Genomic DNA, 18,909 nt, shown 5'->3' with positions numbered 1-18,909 from the left:
TGTCACTCACTGCCTGACCAAATATTTCACTCCGCTCAGTGTTAGTAGTAGATAGTCAGTAGTAGTAGCTTGACAACTTCCATTCAGCTATTCATTAGACCAATAGAGGGAAAAGCCAAAAAAGCACTGGCCGTCCATTCCTCCAGTCGGTGTCGATGTTACAGACCGGCGTTTCCGTTTCGGAGGATGCTCCCCACTCAGCAGAATTGACCACATTCCCGCCAGTTTGACATATGGAGCATCACAGCTGTCTCGAGGATTCCAGTGCGACGATGATAGACTAGAACATCACTGTGGAATATGGCACCACTTTATGCATGTCTAGAGTTTAAAGAATAAAGTAGGGACAATAGTAGTGACAGGAAGCAGATCGGAATCAATCCTAACGAGAAAGAGAGAAAGAGAGAGAGAGATCGAATCGTCATTGACTTTGGGAAGGGCAATCAGAGGAGCTTCCGGACCGGCGGTGGAGCAACAAGCGCGTTATTTGACGTTTGGTGATCCCCGCTTCGAAAAGAAGTTGCAGCAGCACGACCTTTTAGAATTAGACCTTCTCTTTTTCTCTGGTCCGCCGGCTAGACTGAACCACTGTTGACCACTCCGAGTTAGTTGGTTTAATTCCTACTAACTAACTAGCTTAGCTCCCACCCAGAAAGTCCCTCCCCCCCCATCATGCTCGCCCGCCCGTCTCCAGTATTATTATCATTATTATTATTATTCAGTTTATTGTTGTTGTTGCTCTGCAGGATTCCCGCTCTTTTGCCCGTCCCTCTTTGACACTTGTGTGTGCCTGTCGCATAGAGCCAACTAGAACACCGAGTAGTAGCGAGCTGTTTTCTTTTCCTTCCTCATCTCGAGTCTTCTTTTCCTCCCAGCTCAGCTCAGCTCAGCTCAGCTTAGCTTCTCGATCTTGGTCAAGCTGCTTGCTTTCTAATCATCCAACATCGTCATCATCATCACCACCTTCCATCACCACTACCACCACCACCACCACTACTACTAGTAACTGCTACTACCACCGCCTTCCTTCCTCGCCCATCTGCCCTCCCCCGCACTGTCTCCGTTCCATCCATCCATCCATCGTCAGCCATGATGCTTTTTTGAGAGCTCCTCTCCCCGTGATCTCATTCTCGTCGACGTCATCGCTTCCATTGGTCGCTTCGATACCGGCCAACAAACTACATGCTCCCTTCTCGAATTTCTTCTCCAATTCTGTTTTGTTCTTGACTGCCCTCCCTAAACACACCTCATCACCGGCCCATCATGCGGCGCCATGGCAGAGCTAGTGGTGGAACAAAAGCTGTTCACCCCATCTCCGACACCGCGTCGCTACTACATTCGTTCGATTCCATCACCAATCCAAACCGCCCCGTACGGCCGTCGCCCTTGACCTCCTCGAATATTCAAGCCCTCCCACTGGACCTTGTTGACCGCTTACGCTCCTTTCCCTTGTTCCAATCCACACCCGAATCCTTCCTGGTCGAAGTCGGCCAGCATCTGCGTCCACAACTCCATGCGCCCAATGACTACATTCTGACGGAGGGGGATGAGGCCAAGGCCATCTATTGGCTGGTTCGGGGCGCTGTCTCCGTGACCTCGCGCGATGGCGAGAGTATATATGTGGAGCTTGAACCGGGGGCCTTTTTTGGTGAAATCGGTGTACTAATGGATCGCCCGCGGACAGCTACCATCATCGCCCGCACTCGATGCCTACTAGTCGTTTTAACCAAGGAGGACTTCCGGAAAATTCTCCCTCGGTTCCCCGACGTAGAACGAGCCATTCGGGACGAGGCCCAGGAGCGACTGATGATCTTGGAGAAGAAGAAGAAGGAGACCTCGGTACCGTCAGGTGATCTTGTGAGTCCGATTCGGAGAGGTTCAAAGAGATTGCGGGACACATATTCCGGCGACCTGAACCTCGCAGATCAGGACGGCAGAAGCTTGAAGTCCGTCAATAAAAAGCGAAAGTCCCCGAGTCCTGGATTGGCTGATGGATCCTCCAGTGCGCTGGCGAACGGACTGGTCAATGTCCGTTTACTTCTCAAGGAGCTGCCCCTCTTCTCCGGTCTACCGCCAGATATCCTCCATTTCCTGGGCCTGAAAGCGCAACCGCGCTCCTACCCGCCATTCACCGATATCATCAAGCAGGACTCCCAGGGTCGGGAGATCTATTTCATCGTCCGCGGAGAGGTCGAGGTTTTGTCGGAGAGAACACCAAACCATCATGCGCAATCCTTGCCCAATAAGATCGAGCACCCTAGCTTCGAAGTCAAAGCCCGGCTGAAACAGGGGCAATACTTTGGTGAAGTTGTGAGCCTCTCCTTGGCACCACGCCGGACCGCCACCGTGCGATCCATTAGTGCGGTGGAATGTTTGATGATCAGCGGTGAGGTACTAGTAGAATTTTGGGAAAGGTGTCCTCCAAAAGTCCGCGAACAGGTGGAAAGGACCGCCAAGGAGCGGCTTCAAGCAGCGTCCGATGGCGACGTTGTGATGTCAGAAGCGGGAGCTGACGAGCAACCTCTGAGTGTCGATGATAACTTCAAGATGCGGGCGGGCCGCAGACAGTCCATGCCGCTTCTTACCCTAACAGAGACTGAGTTAGACAGTACTCCGACAGTCAAAGGTCTAGATGAACCAAGTGTGCTGCGGCCTTCCGATCCGGATCCTTTCCTCAGTGTTGGTCTAGACAAAGTCCGGCTGCGAAGCCGGCGCAGCTCCGTGGCGCCATTGACGCCGGAGGAAGTTTCCGGGGAGCAACAGAGATCTTCACCCTCATCGGAGCCTCGATCTACTAGCTCGTCCTTTCTCACGCTTCCCGGGGCCGGCGAGTTCTCAACACTCTCGGAGACGGTCCGTGAGCCACGTCGGGACAACCACGGCTATCTCCCGGATCAGGTCCTTTTGGTTATTTTCCAGCATCTTGAGCTTCATGATCTCCTTCGCCTCAGGGCGGTCTCTATGCACTGGTCAGAGATTCTCAGCAAGTCAACGGAGCTGCTCCATCACCTGGACCTGAGTACTTATAACCGGTGCGTCACGGATGACGTACTGGTCAAGATCATTTGCCCCTTTGTGGGTAGCAGACCACGATATGTTGACATAAGTAATTGCTTCCACATAACAGACGAAGGGTTTAGCAAACTAGTTGCGACGTGTGGTTCTAACGTGGTTACCTGGAAGATGAAGAGCGTCTGGGATGTCACCGCATCGTCTATTCTTGACATGGCGAGCAAGGCGAACAACTTACAGGAGGTTGATCTGAGCAATTGTCGAAAAGTCGGGGATACGCTGCTTGCTCGAATTGTAGGCTGGGTCTCCCCTGGCCAGCACAAGCCACACGACGAGTCAAAATCAGGGAAGGCGTCTATGAAGCCGACCAGACAGACGGCCGCCGGGACCGTGTACGGCTGCCCCGAACTCAAGAAACTAACCTTATCCTACTGCAAGCATGTAACGGACCGGTCAATGCACCACATCGCATCACATGCTGCTTCCAGGATCGAGGAGATGGACCTTACCCGTTGCACTACCATTACCGACCAGGGCTTCCAATTCTGGGGAAATGCTCGATTCACCAATCTCCGCAGACTCTGCTTGGCGGACTGCACGTATTTGACTGACAACGCTATTGTGCATCTTACAAATGCAGCAAAGCAGCTGCGGGAGCTAGACTTGGTAAGCTGATCCATCATGCATGACCGGTGACAAACTAACAATTAACAGTCATTCTGTTGTGCTCTTTCCGACACGGCTACAGAAGTACTCGCTCTGCAATGTTCGCAACTGACCTACCTCAACATGTCGTTCTGTGGCTCTGCCATATCAGATCCATCTTTGCGCTGCATTGGCCTACATCTGTTGAATCTTAAACGTCTGTCCGTCCGGGGCTGTGTCCGGGTTACCGGTGCCGGTGTTGAAGCAGTTGCAGACGGCTGCAATCAACTGACATCCTTTGATGTCAGTCAGTGCAAGAACCTCCTCCCGTGGCTCGAAGGCGACGGACCGCGCAAATACGAGAAGAAGATATCGTTTGAGACCGTCGCGCAAAACGGAAGGGTCTTTCGCTGATAGCTCGGCTCTGCATCGCTAACAATTACCTCACCTGCAAACACCTATACTCTCACCATCCACAAATCTTTCCACCCTCATCTTGACCTTACCCCACACTCACTCTCTTACCTATTTCACCCCCATCTACCCTCGGCCACTTCTTTTCCTTCCTACTTTCGTTTAGACTTGCCCTGGTATTGGATCCCCCCGGAGTTGTGTGTTTTCCTCCGTCCCAGGACTCACGACTGATGACCGTCATGGGTCTCGCTGCATTGCACTGATATCTGGAGCGCATTTACCCCTCAGGCCGGTTGCTGGCTTCTTAGATTTAATACCGTTTTGGTTGGGATGGCTTTTCTTTTTGCTTTAATTTATGGATGCTTTCCAGGTTATAACGGACTCGGGCATGGGAGGAGTTGGGCTCTGAAACACACACACTCACAAACAGAGCATAGGATGTACGAGGGCACTGGGCTCGATTTCAAATAATACTCATCTTGCATGTTGGAGCTTATATAGTGTATAACTGAATTTAACTGCTGGGGTTGATGCAGGTATTCCCCCGTTGAGGGAAGCAACACATTTATTGCTCTACTTGATCATTATACTCGTTTCTGCCAGCGCAGTTGTTTCGTGATATAAAAGTGGGCTTCTCGTTGGACCCCGACTTCAACGAATTCTTTGGATGAGTTTCTCGCACTGGGATAGGACTGACTGTTGCTGCTGCTGGGAAAATAGCGAGTTTGTCTGTATGTGTAGTATGTAGCTACTCAACTATCAGCTGGGTGAGAATCTGGGGTTGATGATTATTCCCCGGCAAGTCTCCGCATGGTGCTAAATCGTGTGCGCTATTGTAGGTAATCTAATGGCTAGTGTTGATGGCAGATGCTCTGCTAACACAGTCAAAGGAATAAGTTCACTACCAGAGACCCTTAAGGCATTAGCTTCTTCTATACTATTATCACACTTGAAAGATCTAGGAATGATTCGACATATAATGAGATGAAGCACAGCAACTGAATCTCATATCCATTTACAACACTATCTTCTTTTCATGAACAGAATCGTCCCTTTCCCACAAAATGTCACACAGTTCAAAGACACCTAAAGAACCCACAATCAGATACCACTGGGACCTCTTCAAGATAATCCTCTTCAACGAGAGGAGGCACTAATCCAATCCTTACGGGACACAAACACCCAGCCATCTAAGCAGCTCCATGTTCCACAAACTAAGACAATCAAACCGAAATCCCATGATCCCACCCATTTGGCCAAGCGAAATCCCCATCAGAACACACACACCCACACGATGTCAAAAACACACAATACTCTACTACCATAATAATAGTCCCCAGCAATATAGCCTGCACAGTAACCAATGACTGCAACCTTGCAATAGACATACAGAAGGTTTCTGCACCTTTTTTCTTGGCTTAGTTTTGTCTGGTATATTCCGATGTCTAAATGGGGTCTCATGCGGGATTGATCTATAAGTGATAACGGTAGGTTCCCAATATCTTCCCCCATAATATATGGATTTTTCCATTGATGATGTTCGAGGAGAATAGCCATATGACGTGTCTGATGTGAGTCATTTTTGGCTTTGGGGTTTGTGCATCTGTCGTCTCGTTGAGGGAATACTTGCTGGTCAGACAGATATTGCTGGATGAAGGGTGTTAATTTCTTGATCTATGATGATGTTGTTGGGAGTTTTCTCTACAAAGGTTGAAGGAAGCTGTATGGATTTGTTTATTGAGCTTGATTGGAAAGGATTTGGACTATCATATTGGAATTAGGACAATATCTGGCTGATCATGTAATATAGTTCTGGTCTGGTTACATCTGGGATAGCTACTAGGTGAAGGGAGGGAGATATTGTGGTGTATAATGGGCAGTACTTTGGTAAGTTTCTTGAGGGATAGTACTCTGTGGGTTGAGCGGAATGCTGTAGGGACTGCTACTATAGGGCATCTCGTATGTATTTCTCCTCGTTTCATTTGTATATGTGTCTCGAGTGTTCTCAGGCATAGTTTCGATTTCATTCGTAGCATGTATCTGTGGTCATTAGAGCACTGGAAGACATGTTCTGTTTACTTCAATATGGTTAGAAAGTTGTCTGGATTTAGGGTATTCTGTGAATACTGGGACTATATCAACTTATATGAGAATCAAGAGATAACTGTCTTTCACAACGTAGTAAGCTTGTTCATGGAATCAAATATATTATCTCTCATAATCGAGGCTTACTGTTCATATGAAATTTCGTTTCTCTAGAGCAGAAAGTTGTATAGAGCACCTCGTGATCGAAACCAAGCAGACAATAGGAGCGTTTGTCCTGACCTACAAACCATTTCAGAGCACCCAAATCAGATATTTTGATAAACCGAAAAATCAAAAATGATCTATCATGAGAAGAAACAGACTTTACAGCTTCTGTCTCAGTTCATCGCTTGTCACTTTTCCTCTATTACTGGGGAGTCGGTTTATCCCGTATATCTGAAGGATAAAATCCATCCAGCTTCAACCTGCCAATTTGGTCTCAAGGCCTCGCCCCTTTGTGTTCCGAGTATTTAGTCTTCCTCTCTCGCGTTGTTTCCCCTTGTCTTCTTCCTTGGTGGGGTTCTCCAAGACGCTGTCGTTTGCCTTTGTCACCTGAAATAGAGGGCAGCATCACTGTGCTGCTCCTGTTCAGGCTGCTGGAAGCATCCAAAACCTACTGTTCAGCATTGTTCAATACCCAAATCACAGCCCACTTGTCTTCCTTCTTCCCTAGCGCAGTTGATACAAGGAGGAAAGCGGAGGAGTCCTTGTACAGCAGGTGTATTTCATTGTACACATCTCTGTGTACAAACAAGTGCTTTGTGGTGGTAATCACATTGTTAACATATCCTTCCATTCAGAACTGTGAGACGTGCCTTCTGGTCAGTATATTCCTGCTCTATTCCGTTTCATATCTTTATTTCGTTCGTAATTCTCATATCCAAAGGTCTTTGTCATTTTCCCAACGCAGCCATCGTTTCTATTCTCCATATAATAAACAAAGATGCTCTTTGTTACTTATCTCAACAAACCCCTTGTCCTTGTTATATGATATTGATTTTTAGGGACCAAAGGACTAACAGCATCTCACCTTTGACTATATAGGAGAGTTCTATTTCTTGGATCGTGCCGAAATACACTATCTCCCTAGCAGCATACTGTTTGCTATTGACACGCACTATTCCAATAATCACCCTCTTGAGACCTCTAACTCTCTTAATTAGGTATACTTTGCTTGCAGGTTGCACGTCTCTTCCCCTTCGTGAGCAAACTTACCGGTCAATTCCTTACAATGGCCGCGAAGAGATCGTTCGACCAAGCTGGTCTTGGGGACGAAGAGAATCGGGCCGTGAAACGGCAATCGAGCGAGGAACAGCTCCAGAGCCCCGACGACATTTTCGGTAACGCCGGGCTTGATGACGCTGGTGCTCAAGATCTGTATGGTGATCAGGCATATCTTGTCGACGCTATGGAATCTACCAACCGGGCTCAAGCTGGTGTATTTGAAGAAGCAGAACTGCAACAAAACCTGGACCCTACTTATCTCCCAGTTGTCCTGGAAGGTATAACATCTGACATGATGCCGACAATATCTGATTCGATGGCAGATAACGTTTCTGGCCTGTTTGAGGAGGCCTTGTCTGCGAGCGAAGGTGTAGCCGGGGGCAATGGTGACCAGACATCCCTGGATGAAGGTGTCTCCGCCAGTCAGGTTACCTCTGCCAACGGAGGCCCTGCTGAAAGCAACAATGCACCCACCGAGAATCCTGTTACAGCGGCGGCTACCGATGTACAGGTACCTCAAGAGGAAGCCCCAACACCGCCTAAGAAAAGAAAAGGACGCCCTCCGGGCTCTCGCAACACCACCACCCGTGCCTCCAAGAAGAACAAGAATAAGGAAGGTTCGTCAGAGAATGCATGTGACGACAAGGATGATAAGCGAGACGCTTCACTTGAAATGCGCCAAACCTACGCACTGAAAATTCCGGCCAAGCCCCTCAAGCCGGGTGAACCGGACGATACAGACGCAGAGCTAAGCGAATCTGACGAAGAAAGTGACGAGGAAAGCAGAACCGGAAAGAGGACGAAGAGAAAAAGGAAGTCAAAGAGAGGTAAGATTTAAGAATCCGGATAAAGTGACAATGGTAACTAAGGAACGAAAAAGATCCCTCCCGGACCACCCTTGCCTGTGACCTTTGCAAAGTATGTGATAACCCTTTCTCGTGATCATGTTGCCCAGACTGACTCCGTTTCTTGTCAATTTAGATGCGAAAAGCGAAATGCGACAAAGGTCTGTTCGGCTGCACGAATTGCAGGAATCAGAACAGAATTTGTTGGGTTACTGATCCAATTTGGCTTCGCACTGAGCGTCGCGGAGCCCTTATATTGATGCGTCGAAGGATCATACATCTGGAGTGGTTGAACAATTGCCTGGAACAGGCAGCACGATCACTCAGCAGCAGAGTGAAAGCACTCCTACAACAGCTTCAAAAAGCGGTAAGCATTATTCATTCCAGACATTTCGATCAGTCCCTCGCTGACCTCACCATTACTATATCCAGAATATCACTCCAGTTCCCGAAGAGCCTCTGGCCGTGGATCCTACTAAAATCGTTATGCAACAAACTATACGCTATCTCAAGCAGAGCCGAAAGAACCCAAACAACTCCGATGAATACCCCTCTGAATTCAATACCCACGGACCCGGTGATCTGGAGGACTTGATAACCTCTCCGTTGGATCCCTATCCCGAGGACCATCCAGAGCGGCATCCTGAATTCAATACCATGGGCGATGCCAGCTTCGAGGCCTACGTCTCGAACGGATTTGAAGATCCGACGGGGTATAAAATCAGACAAATATTTGAACAGCATATGGCAAGGAACTCCAGGGCCCAAGCACAGGGGCCTTCTGGATCACAGCAGAACGGAGCCATGCCCGGCCATGCTGATAATGGTACCAGGCCCGCACACCCGACGGGCCGTCAACAGGGCACTATACAATATCCCACAACGCCCCCTGCCGCGGCTTATCAGGGTCGTTATGCGCAGGTTAACATGGGCCAGCTTCCGAAGCAGGCTGGCCTGCCACAAGATCCCACCTACAACGCTCAACTTGCCCAGCTGGCATCAAGCCAATTTCCTGCCAACTTCCCACCTGGCACACCATACATGCCCAATCAGCCCTTTTTCGCCCTCCCCCCGGGTTTCCAGCAGCAGCAGCAGCAGAAACAGCAACAGCAACGCCATGCTACTGCCCAACCCTCCAACACCATTCCAGCACCACCTGCGACCGAATCCTCCGTCTCTACCCAGTTCCCCCGACCCGAGGACAACAACATGCAGCACAGCAACACTAACAACAACATGTACACCCAATCCACCCGACAAGTCCACCCAAATGCCCTCGAAGACCTCGCCCGATACCAATACCAGCAACAGCAGCAGCAGCAGCAGCAGCAGCAACAACAACAACAAATGGCCGCCCCCAAGCAAAGCCAGCACACCAACTACGAAACCCTCCCCCAGATCAACACCCCGGGCTACTCAACCCACTACCCCTACGAGCAGGGTCAAGACGACTCCCAACTCGCTGCTGCTACAGCTGCAAGTTCCACATACCCCGATATATCCGACCATGCTCTCACTCAGTATTTGGGCACAAATGAATTCAATCTCTATGGCCCTGACGCCGCCGCCGCTCTAGCATGGGCGAGCATGCCCGGGGGTGCTGCTGCTGCTGCTGCTGCTGCGGCCTACCCGCACGAAGGTATGAGTTTGGTTGGTGGTGTGCCTTCTTCGTCGGCGGGCGTTTCGCAGCCCCCGACTTCTGCGGCTACCACTCCTGCTACTGCTACTACTGCTGCTACTGATAATGTGCCTCAGAAGAAGGCGAAGAGGGGTGGGAGGAGGAAGAAGCAGCAGCAGCAGCAGCAGTAGTAGTAGTAGCAATAGTTGGTTGGGTATGAGTGTTGGGACTTGGTTAGTTTGGGGTAGCTTTGGTTCTGGGGTATCTGAGATGGACGATTGCTTGAGATTTCCTTTTTTCGGGAGGGGGACATACTATTCCAGAATAGTTATATCTACTACTTTGCTTGTTTAGTTACTACTATCCTCCTTAGGCTTTTTCCCTCTAGGCTAGGCTTGGAGATGTTTAACATGGTAGTAGTAAGGGGTGAAAATCTCTCTCCTATGTTGGGGTAATATACTATTTGATGAGAAGATCTTTGTGAGGTTATATGGGAAAATCGATGATGAATGATAAAGTATGAATACGAAATAGTTACTTACGAATTGATAAATGTTTTCGGGTTGTTTAATGGTCAAATTTGTTGAATTCTTGGGATAATGTCGGTTTAATATTCTTTATTTTCTTTGGTTTCCGAATAAATGGAATTTGCATTACTGTTTGGAATGATATGTACGTTATTCTTTATTTCCAATAGTAAGATGAGAAAGTTGGGCAGTCTTTCGAAGTATGCTGGCTATTAGTAGTAGTTATTCTATCTTAAGTGATGTTATTCGAGATCAAGTAAAGGGTTATATAGTAATTCCAGGCTGTGAACCAATCAAACCACGGCACCAAGCCAGACCAACCCAAACCCTAACCTAACCTACTAATCCAAGGCCTCTAGTATACATGCATCCATAACTCCAGCAACCACTTCAGATTTATAAACCAACTCCCTCCCAAAAATCAACACAAGGATAATCAAGCGTAAGTCCCAATGCACCAACCTCCAAACCCACTGCAAATCCAAAATGATCTTTACTGGGAGTAGGAAGAGAACAACATCACTCTCTCCTCTTCGGCCTATAACAACAAACCACCCCTTTACTCTCACACCACCTCCTCACGAACCCAGCCCCGACCTCCCGGTCCTCATTCACAAGACCCAATCCCTCTGTATTTAACCACGCGGTAAACTCTTCAAGAGGAATGGGGTCGTACATGAGGATTTTCTCGTGCCAGGTTTGTTTCTTCGTGTGAGGGGTATTTTGTGTATGGGATGATGCAGTCCGGGTTGCGGATTGGGCGCGGACAGCTTTGGTGATTTGCTCGGTTAGGGGAAGGAGGATGGCGGGGGGTTCAGGATCTTTGGGGATAAATGTGGTTGTGGTTGTTGTTCGGTTGGGACTTGATGGTATGTTGGATATGGGGAGGGAGGGGGCGTGCTTGTGCTTCCTTTGAAGGGTTTGGGGTAGGAGACGACTCGGGGAGGGGAAGGAGACGGGAATGGGATCGGAATCGTCTTCGGAGTCTTCAATTTCTTCGACGTTGGCGTAGGAGGGGGGTGGTTTGGGGGATGAGGTTGAGGGTGTGGAGTTGGGCTTGGGGTTGTTCGAAGAGGTTGGATTAGGTACTGCTGAAATGGTTTCTGTTGTTGACTTTAATGATGTACTGGGTTGGGATTTGGCTTTCGCCTTCGTGGTGTTTTTCCGTGTCGTGCCTTTTCCTTTTGGCTTATTGCCCGGGGCAGGCGCTGGTGCAGGGTCCAGAGACAGATCCTGCTGTGCGTTTTCGTCATTTGTCTCTGATGGTATGCCGTTCTTTGCTTTCCAGCACTTTTCAAGCAGCTCAATCATCTTCTTCCGGTTTTTGAGTGGTTTGAAGCCGAACGAGGCGGCCTGTTTCGATAGCTGGGCATCTGTGAAGTTGTCGTATTGCGGCATCTTAGGATCAGATTTGCGGGCAACGGATGTGGTATCCTGGGCCCTCTTGTTTGCTGTCTGAGTGGTTGGAGCAGGTATAATAGGCTGTGCTTCGCTTGTCGAAGTGGTTTTAGCCTGGTCGCTAACTTTCGGTGTAGGATTGCTGTCATTGATATTACATTCAATTCCAGCTTCACCTCTGCTGAGTTGCTCATCTGGAGTGACAGTCCCAGATCTATCAGGCGAGTTCACCAGATCAACCACCTCCACTTGCATTAGTGAACCGTCGACATCTCGAGATGCGACCGACCACAGGTTTCCTGAGCCATTGAAACGCGATACTGCAAATGATCCCCTGCTCTGCGTCCGATGCGGACGACCGCTGGCTTCCAGAGTCATACTTCGTTCCGACTCGCTAATAGCTGCCTGCAGCTCTCTTATAGTAGTGGGCGAGTCTTCGCGCTCCAGCTGGCTGCACGTGCCGAATACCAGCTCCTGATCATCGAGGGATTTGGCAGCTTCTTCGGGGGAGAGCACCACAAACTCGGGTTCCTGGCCCTTTTTCTTGGATCGTGAAGCTCTAGGCTTCGCTTTTGGTGTCTCTTCCTCCACGACATCTGAACCTTCTGTAGACTCGTTGATATACTTCGCTGTCACGCGGGCAGTGAGTGTGGTGAATTTCTTGGCACGTTGCGTGGGTTTCTTTCGAGTAGCCCGTGTTGGCTTGCATGTTCCCTCTGTGCTATCCTTCTCACTATCGTCGGCAACACTTTGTCTGGAAGTAGGATATACTCCGGGATCAACCAGCTCTATACGCCTTCGCTTCGTCGGTCCACCATTATTAGAAGGCACATAGTCGCTTGCTGAAGCAGCAGGCCCATTAAACCCATACTCTGACAACAGGTTACCAAAGCCCCTTGTAATATCATCTGGCCCTGATTTCCCTTCCAACTGAACGACCTCCTTGGCCTTGTTTGTTGTAGGTGTCCAGTCCAATCTCCTTGTCATCGCTTGTTCAAGCTGTAAACCATCTCTCTCCCAATCATTCACATCCTTCGTAGTCTTCTTGGACAGAACAGCTGGTGGCGTCGACGGACAAATGGCCTTCTCGCCAGCCCCCTTTGGTTGCGAACTGCCTGCCTTCGCAACCCTCCCAGAGATCGTCTTATTCACCGGTTTCGAGCGCTTCGCCGCAGATTCAGCGCGTTTCTTACTCGCGCCTGTTGTAGCCTTCTTCGCAGTGGTCTTCTGGTTACCCGCGACAGACCCCGACTCCTCCGTAGCCTTTTTCTGCTCCTTCTTTGGCCTACCCCTTCGCTTGGGTTTATCTGACGCCGGTTCTTCCTCTAGCGTTATAAAAGCCGATTCGTCATTCGTCCAGTTGCTAGAGTTCTTGCGGGATCCCTTGCGGCGCGATTCATCGACTCGATTCCCAACCTCGAAAAACCTAGAATGCGTCGGAGGACAAAACAGTTCGGACGGAGACGGTATCGGAGTCGTTTCGACGTCTACCGGAGACAGCCCAAATAACTTTTCGGGATCATATGCAGGCGGCGCTGGCGTGTGGACTGGATTGCGCTCCGGCGACGAGGAAAGCACCAGGACCTCCGCGGTGGCGGACATGGTGGCGAGTCGCAACGAATATCAGGGTGATCGCTTGGTCGGCATTAGCGCACGTTTGGGTTGGCGAGTGTTGTACGCTAAAAACGATTCCCCCCTGCGCTAGTGAGCATGGTGCTATGCTATATGCGTGAGCCCCGGACGGTGGGTGTCTAGATCGATTCAGTCGCGATGATGCGGAGAGAGTTGCCGGGCTTGGCAAAGTTGCATGATTGCCGCTTTGGGATGGGGGATGCGGTGGGCAGGGCAACCGAGGTATGTTCTTCGTTTGATTCATTAAGGAGGTGTATTACTTGGATTATATATAGAATGGAATATAGAGCACATAGCATCTTCTAAAGTATTGTTTTATTGTTAAAAAGAGCCGCAATCAGTGCTCCGCACTGACTCTGTGAATGACGGCCCTGCGTTCTATGTACAGATTGTGATTCTTATAGACAAATCTTGCATGGGTATTTCTTGCCAGACATCTGTCTGCACAGAGGTAGCTCCTGGGCGCAGATGCTTCGAAACGGCATTGGCCAGAAGTTCTGACTGTCGGATGGTGCAGACATTCTGCATATGGCTGGCCCGATTTACAGGGCTTTGGTTACCCAAACGAGCGAGATCGGGTATGATAAAAACTTCTTATCTCCAAAATCATGTTCAAGTCGCTCCCCGCAGAGCAATCGCTCCCAGAACGGACAGTTCAAGCCGGCGCATGCCATTATCCTGGGTGCCGTTGGCTTGGTTCGGCGGCGTAGTGTTCAACGCTCCCAGCTTGTAGGCCTTCTTGATTTTTGCAATGTCAGAGATCTTTGACAGAGTTTCGTCGTCGAATGGCACAGGCGTTCCCTCAACATTTTGTCCGAGATGGGCTGCGACCGAGTCGTGGGTAATCTCCGGAGTCACGGAAAGCTTGACTACTAGCAAGTCTTTTGTGGAATCGGTAATGCCGAACTTGCGGAAAGATTCAGCAATCTAGATGTAGTCAGCATTGCCCATGAAGTCGGTTGGTAGCTGATTGTAGACGTACATTTGTCGCGGGGCTTAGCGAAAAGACCATCTCAGAATGCACATTCCGAGACTTGAGGCGGCCGTTCATATAATCATTGACTGCTCTGAAAACTGCGGAGAGAAGGTGTGTTCTTGAGATGACCTGCAGTATGTTTAGCTGTCGCTCCGCCGAGAGACCTACTGACTTCGTACCGTGCTTGCATCAATGAAAGCATACTCAAATTCCGCATTGGCGGACATGAGCTGCTGGCGAAGATACGGAGCATTCTGCACGTCCCGATAAAGAGCGACATGCACGGGCATCGACGGAGGCAGATGCGAAAGGTGTATCGTTTCTAATAATGGCGCAGACATGATGGGAATAGTGACGCAGAGGTGAAATCCAAAAGGGAATTATCGAGAACGAAATCGAAGAGAGTACGCAGTTGTAGAATTCCGGGCCGAGATGATGACAATAGCAGTGTGGCCGTGCAAGTCCGTTAAGTCCTAAATCCTGATAATTCCCCTCCCCCGCCAACTTATCGCCGAGGCGGTGATGCTGACTCACGGCGGGCTCATCACCCACGTGACTTCACTTCTCGAACGTTCGGGCGACCGTAGCGGCTGGCCGGCGGATGACTGATATCATTCTTATAGCCGGCCATCCGCCGCTCTCCATCGCTTCTCCTCATCTCCAACAACCTCGACATCATCGTCACAATCATGGCGTTCTTCTTGCGACGCCCGTTCGCCGTTCCTACGGCGCTTCGGCAAATCTCCAAACCTGCGAATAGCGCCCGTTTCATCCACAACACGCCCTTCAAGCCCCAGTCTAAGCCTACCGGTCCCATCTCCATCTTCGCAAAGTCCCGTCAGACCTTCCAAAATGCTTTCCGTCGCACCTACATGCAGCCTTCCTACAATGTTCAGGGTGGCAACATCACCCAGAAGCTGATCTACGGCGCCACCATCATTGGTGGTACTATCCTGGCTACGAACTTCATCTTCAACCGCGAAACCAGAGAGGATGGTGGCATGCCTCCGTTTGAGCGCAGCTACCTGAACGAGACGTTTATGCACACTGGACTTGGTATTGGTATCATTGGTATCGCTGCTCGCGCTCTGCACACCAACGGATGGTCTTACCGTTTGATGGCTGCTAGCCCCTGGGCTGTCATCGGTCTTGGTCTGGTTGCCAGCATCGGAACCATGTATGGTACTCTTTACACGAACCCTGACAAGTAAGTGCTTGCACCAACGTATTCTTTTTCCTATTTGACAGTCTACTGACAAGTCACTAGCTACGTCATGAAGTATGGTCTCTGGGCCGCTTTCAACGTCACCCAGGCTGCGCTCCTGTCTCCCCTGATGTTCATGCACCCGGCTATTCTTGCTCGCGCTGGTCTTTACACTGCTGGAATGATGGGTGCCATCGCTTTCGTCGGTGCCACTGCTAAGCAGGAGAAGTACATGTACCTTGGTGCTCCTCTGCTCGCTGGTGTGACCATTGTCGCTCTCTCCGGTTTCGCTCCTCTTGTCCTCCCCGCTACTGCCACCCGCGCTCTGATGTGGTCTGAGAAGATCTGGCTGTACGGTGGTCTCGCTGTCTTCGGTGGTTTCACCCTCTATGATGTCCAGAAGATCCTCCACCACGCTCGCATGGCTCAGAGAGGCTTGGTCCGCAAGGATGTCGTCAACGAGAGTATCAGCCTTGAGTTGGACTTCATCAACATCTTCGTCCGTATGGTCCAGATCCTGGGCATGCGCCAGAACAACCGGAGGTAAACGCATTTCGCATTTGCAACTCTATGATCGCCCTGGTGTAACGCCAGGGTGCCCAAATGCATGAGCATCTCATTGCACTCAGCACCCTAATATACACGGTCTCGGACACTACGATGATTCGGAACTAAGTGGCATTTGTCTTTCTGAAAATTCGATTGTATTAGTATTTGCTGCATGGTTTCCACCATATAATTCAGCCTGTATATGGAAGGGCAACAACTATCTGTCTGCACCTTTGGCCAACGAGGTCATGGGTCAGCCACGCCGTTCCCGGTGACAAGGGACCGTGGCGACAGGGAAATCCGATGGAACTTACTTTTGTCGATACCTAGAGGTGGAAACCAATTAATCTCCACTCTTAATCCATCACCATGAACACATTCAAAGCTATCCGTAAGAAGTATATACTGCCATCGTAAAGCTAGACTGTAGACCTCCAGCTTCTCCATCTCATACCCTCGCACCTGTTAATAGAATCATTCTAATGACATCATACAAGGTAGCGGTAGGAAGGTAGAATAGTCGGTCAAAATTGCCACGGTGGGTCGTCAATTTACCACCTTTTCGACATATACAAAGTACAAGTATGCATAACTTCATGCACTATGAGAGATATATCGGGCATTGTCGCTCCCAGTCTTGACTAAAGAGGTTCACATTGGCAGTGTTTTTCAGAGAGTAGATAGAAGAACGCGTGATGAAGCTTCCCAGCATGAACTAGGCATTGTGGACCTCATCACATCAAACGGTTCTATAAATGTGGATTAAAGTATCCATATCAAATCATTTATCTAGACGTACTTCTTTTCTTCTTCAATCTACTCTAACACATCATCAGGGAAGGCTCACTGCCAAACTTGTGCAGATTTGGGCTATTGAAACACATCATCCAACATAAATGCACAAAACCTGCTCTTCCATGACATCGTACCTCGTGTAGAAGTAGAACCACTGGCAAATCTTCAACAACTTGCGCGGTCCCCGATACATTTCATCTCAGCATATCTCCAATCATCCTGTCCGTAGGAAAAGAAAGCAACACTGGACGCCAAACGCATGAACTATGTACCTTGAATCCCATCAACGAACTTCACCACGAAATCATGAGAAACAGAGCCGCATTCTGGCATAACGAATCTCTCCACAAAAGCTCTCCGTATTCTGTAGACAACCTACAGGTACTGTGGCCGAAGAAATCGAGATGAGCTGTGGATAAACGCAAGAAGATGAACCTCATAAGCATGATTAAGCCTCTCAATCTTCTCCGGTTCGTTAACCGTAACCATGTATTCAGGAGACACAGGATTCTCCCTTCGCTTATGATCACTCTTCGCTAGCTCCATCTTGATATCCTTCTTGATCTGACGCACATTAAGCCCACCCACTCGAGGAGTAAACATCATATTCGCCATATGACAATAGCTGTCTCCGTTGATCTGTCCGAAGGTCCTCAGTATCAAAGCGACTGTCTTCCAGCGTCGACATCTCTCTTCGGGCAGACGAATCTGGAGCGTCTTTTCAGGCCAACGACACTCAAACAGATCATTGTAGAGTCGACTATATGGAGGGTCAGGGTAGTATCCTTTGAACTTCTCCTTCAGTATCATCTTGTTGCCTCTCACGGCGCATGCTGAATGGCGGATCCGAATGGTTAGAAGGAGGGAGTGGTCTTCAAGGCCTTCGAGGTTCACAAAGTGGGTGTTTGCCGCCTTGATCATTAGACTGACTGAGTAGCCAATGTTTGGTCGAGAAGGATCGTGGATGCATTCGTTCAATGTCATGACACAGCCTACCACGTCGAATGCTATATCGAGCTTGGCGTTTGGCTGGTGCAGCTCGCGGACTTGGTCAGGTGCAGAGCCTGTCAGAACTGCTTCGATTCTGGGATATAGCTTAGGCGAGCGAAAATGGCAGAAGCATTGGGGATCGTCGCTATCAGGATATCAAATTTGTTAGAAGATTGATTATTGCTCATATGGAGAGGGAAATTGCCGAAAATCGAGCTCACCAGGGTAGATTCGAGACTGACTTGCCGCTCATCGCGGCGCAGTCTCTCTTTGTCGCTCAATAAATGAGAGTTTTGCCTGGAAATTGAGAGCAGAAGGGTGGTTCTTTTTAAATCCTGGGTAATAGCTTGTCAATATCGATGATGATGAGCAAGTAAAAAGGCGAAGAAGGCCACGGGGGCAGCTAAACTGAGGACGGGTCTCATGTTGTCACTGTGTTTATCTCATTCACGTCGAGGAGCTGGCATCAATTCACTGATATCCAGCCAAAGCTCTGTTTCTACAGTAGCTAAAAGTACGCAGGGAAAGCTCTTTTATCAGCTCTCAGCTACTCAGACTAGATCCAGCACACCATCCTCAGCAGGAACACGGGATTTCACGACATGGTTACAAAGTACTACTGGTGTCAGTATCTTAATTGATGGCAGTGGATGTCTTACGGCTTAGATCTCTCTGTGTCTTCAACAGAGAGTCCCATATATCCCTCATATCTACCCCGTTCATCGACATCATGTTATCAGTCTCTACGAAAGGACGAGTGTGGTCATTGAGAATAAATCCAAGCACTATACTATGCCGCTATTAAGTATGATTAGACGCTGATTCACTCAGTGAAGAGGCAATGGAAAATTGTAAAAAGGAGAAACTTCTGTGTGGACAACATGACTTGCAGGCGCAACTTGATTGATAAAAGGTGAACAGTAATATGGAGATACAGCCGAGCTAGCTACTACTAGGTTTGAGCCTGTTGTATCCCCAGAATTCTTGATAGGAGT

At 49.2% G+C, this 18,909-nt stretch overlaps 6 protein-coding genes across 6 annotated transcripts; 3 read left to right on the top strand and 3 right to left on the bottom strand.

The window, feature by feature from the left end:
- The first annotated feature begins 1,037 nt into the window (after positions 1-1,037).
- BO83DRAFT_200867 (cyclic nucleotide-binding domain protein) lies at positions 1,038-4,115 on the top strand. Its single transcript, XM_025526636.1, has 2 exons — positions 1,038-3,678; positions 3,727-4,115. The coding sequence occupies exons 1-2, from the start codon at positions 1,264-1,266 to the stop codon at positions 4,069-4,071; spliced, it is 2,760 nt and encodes a 919-aa protein (XP_025391141.1). The 5' UTR covers positions 1,038-1,263; the 3' UTR covers positions 4,072-4,115.
- Positions 4,116-7,387: 3,272 nt separating this feature from the next.
- On the top strand, positions 7,388-10,034 carry BO83DRAFT_459732 (Zn(II)2Cys6 transcription factor domain-containing protein; the record flags this gene model as incomplete). The annotated part of the gene is made up of 4 exons (XM_025537185.1): positions 7,388-8,207; positions 8,261-8,298; positions 8,362-8,592; positions 8,658-10,034. The coding sequence occupies 4 exons, from the start codon at positions 7,388-7,390 to the stop codon at positions 10,032-10,034; spliced, it is 2,466 nt and encodes an 821-aa protein (XP_025391140.1).
- A 689-nt stretch (positions 10,035-10,723) lies between these two features.
- slx4 lies at positions 10,724-13,427 on the bottom strand. Its single transcript, XM_025537184.1, has one exon. The coding sequence runs from the start codon at positions 13,368-13,370 to the stop codon at positions 10,890-10,892; it is 2,481 nt and encodes an 826-aa protein (XP_025391139.1). The 5' UTR covers positions 13,371-13,427; the 3' UTR covers positions 10,724-10,889.
- A 268-nt stretch (positions 13,428-13,695) lies between these two features.
- On the bottom strand, positions 13,696-14,841 carry BO83DRAFT_375937 (EKC/KEOPS complex subunit CGI121/TPRKB). The gene is made up of 3 exons (XM_025530588.1): positions 14,556-14,841; positions 14,383-14,505; positions 13,696-14,327 (listed from the first exon to the last, which is right to left on the bottom strand). Exons 1-3 carry the CDS (start codon positions 14,715-14,717, stop codon positions 14,013-14,015), a joined length of 600 nt encoding a protein of 199 aa, XP_025391138.1. The 5' UTR covers positions 14,718-14,841; the 3' UTR covers positions 13,696-14,012.
- Positions 14,842-14,899: 58 nt separating this feature from the next.
- BO83DRAFT_375936 (Bax Inhibitor family protein) lies at positions 14,900-16,500 on the top strand. The gene is made up of 2 exons (XM_025530587.1): positions 14,900-15,583; positions 15,644-16,500. Exons 1-2 carry the CDS (start codon positions 15,066-15,068, stop codon positions 16,125-16,127), a joined length of 1,002 nt encoding a protein of 333 aa, XP_025391137.1. The 5' UTR covers positions 14,900-15,065; the 3' UTR covers positions 16,128-16,500.
- Positions 16,501-17,299: 799 nt separating this feature from the next.
- Positions 17,300-18,516, bottom strand: BO83DRAFT_459725 (uncharacterized protein; the record flags this gene model as incomplete). The annotated part of the gene is made up of 2 exons (XM_025537183.1): positions 18,136-18,516; positions 17,300-18,059 (listed from the first exon to the last, which is right to left on the bottom strand). The coding sequence occupies exons 1-2, from the start codon at positions 18,165-18,167 to the stop codon at positions 17,300-17,302; spliced, it is 792 nt and encodes a 263-aa protein (XP_025391136.1). The 5' UTR covers positions 18,168-18,516.
- Between the last annotated feature and the right edge of the window lie 393 nt (positions 18,517-18,909).

The sequence above is a fragment of the Aspergillus eucalypticola genome (assembly GCF_003184535.1).
Source record: "Aspergillus eucalypticola CBS 122712 chromosome Unknown BO83scaffold_5, whole genome shotgun sequence".
Classification (NCBI taxonomy): Eukaryota; Fungi; Ascomycota; class Eurotiomycetes; order Eurotiales; family Aspergillaceae; genus Aspergillus; species Aspergillus eucalypticola.
The sequence above is the reverse complement of the archived record's forward strand: the minus strand, read 5'-3'. Positions and strand labels throughout refer to the sequence as shown.

Bases quoted from the DNA above. Each gene is read 5' to 3' on its own strand.
- BO83DRAFT_375937 (XM_025530588.1), bottom strand. From the start codon at position 14,717: ATGTCTGCGCCATTATTAGAAACGATACACCTTTCGCATCTGCCTCCG. The intron at 14,506-14,555 runs GTACGAAGTCAG...AACATACTGCAG, and splicing joins CTTTCATTGATGCAAGCACG to GTCATCTCAAGAACACACCT. The intron at 14,328-14,382 runs GTACGTCTACAA...GACTACATCTAG, and splicing joins CGCTAAGCCCCGCGACAAAT to ATTGCTGAATCTTTCCGCAA.
- BO83DRAFT_200867 (XM_025526636.1), top strand. From the start codon at position 1,264: ATGCGGCGCCATGGCAGAGCTAGTGGTGGAACAAAAGCTGTTCACCCC. The intron at 3,679-3,726 runs GTAAGCTGATCC...AACAATTAACAG, and splicing joins AGCTGCGGGAGCTAGACTTG to TCATTCTGTTGTGCTCTTTC.
- BO83DRAFT_375936 (XM_025530587.1), top strand. From the start codon at position 15,066: ATGGCGTTCTTCTTGCGACGCCCGTTCGCCGTTCCTACGGCGCTTCGG. The intron at 15,584-15,643 runs GTAAGTGCTTGC...ACAAGTCACTAG, and splicing joins CTTTACACGAACCCTGACAA to CTACGTCATGAAGTATGGTC.
- slx4 (XM_025537184.1), bottom strand. From the start codon at position 13,370: ATGTCCGCCACCGCGGAGGTCCTGGTGCTTTCCTCGTCGCCGGAGCGC.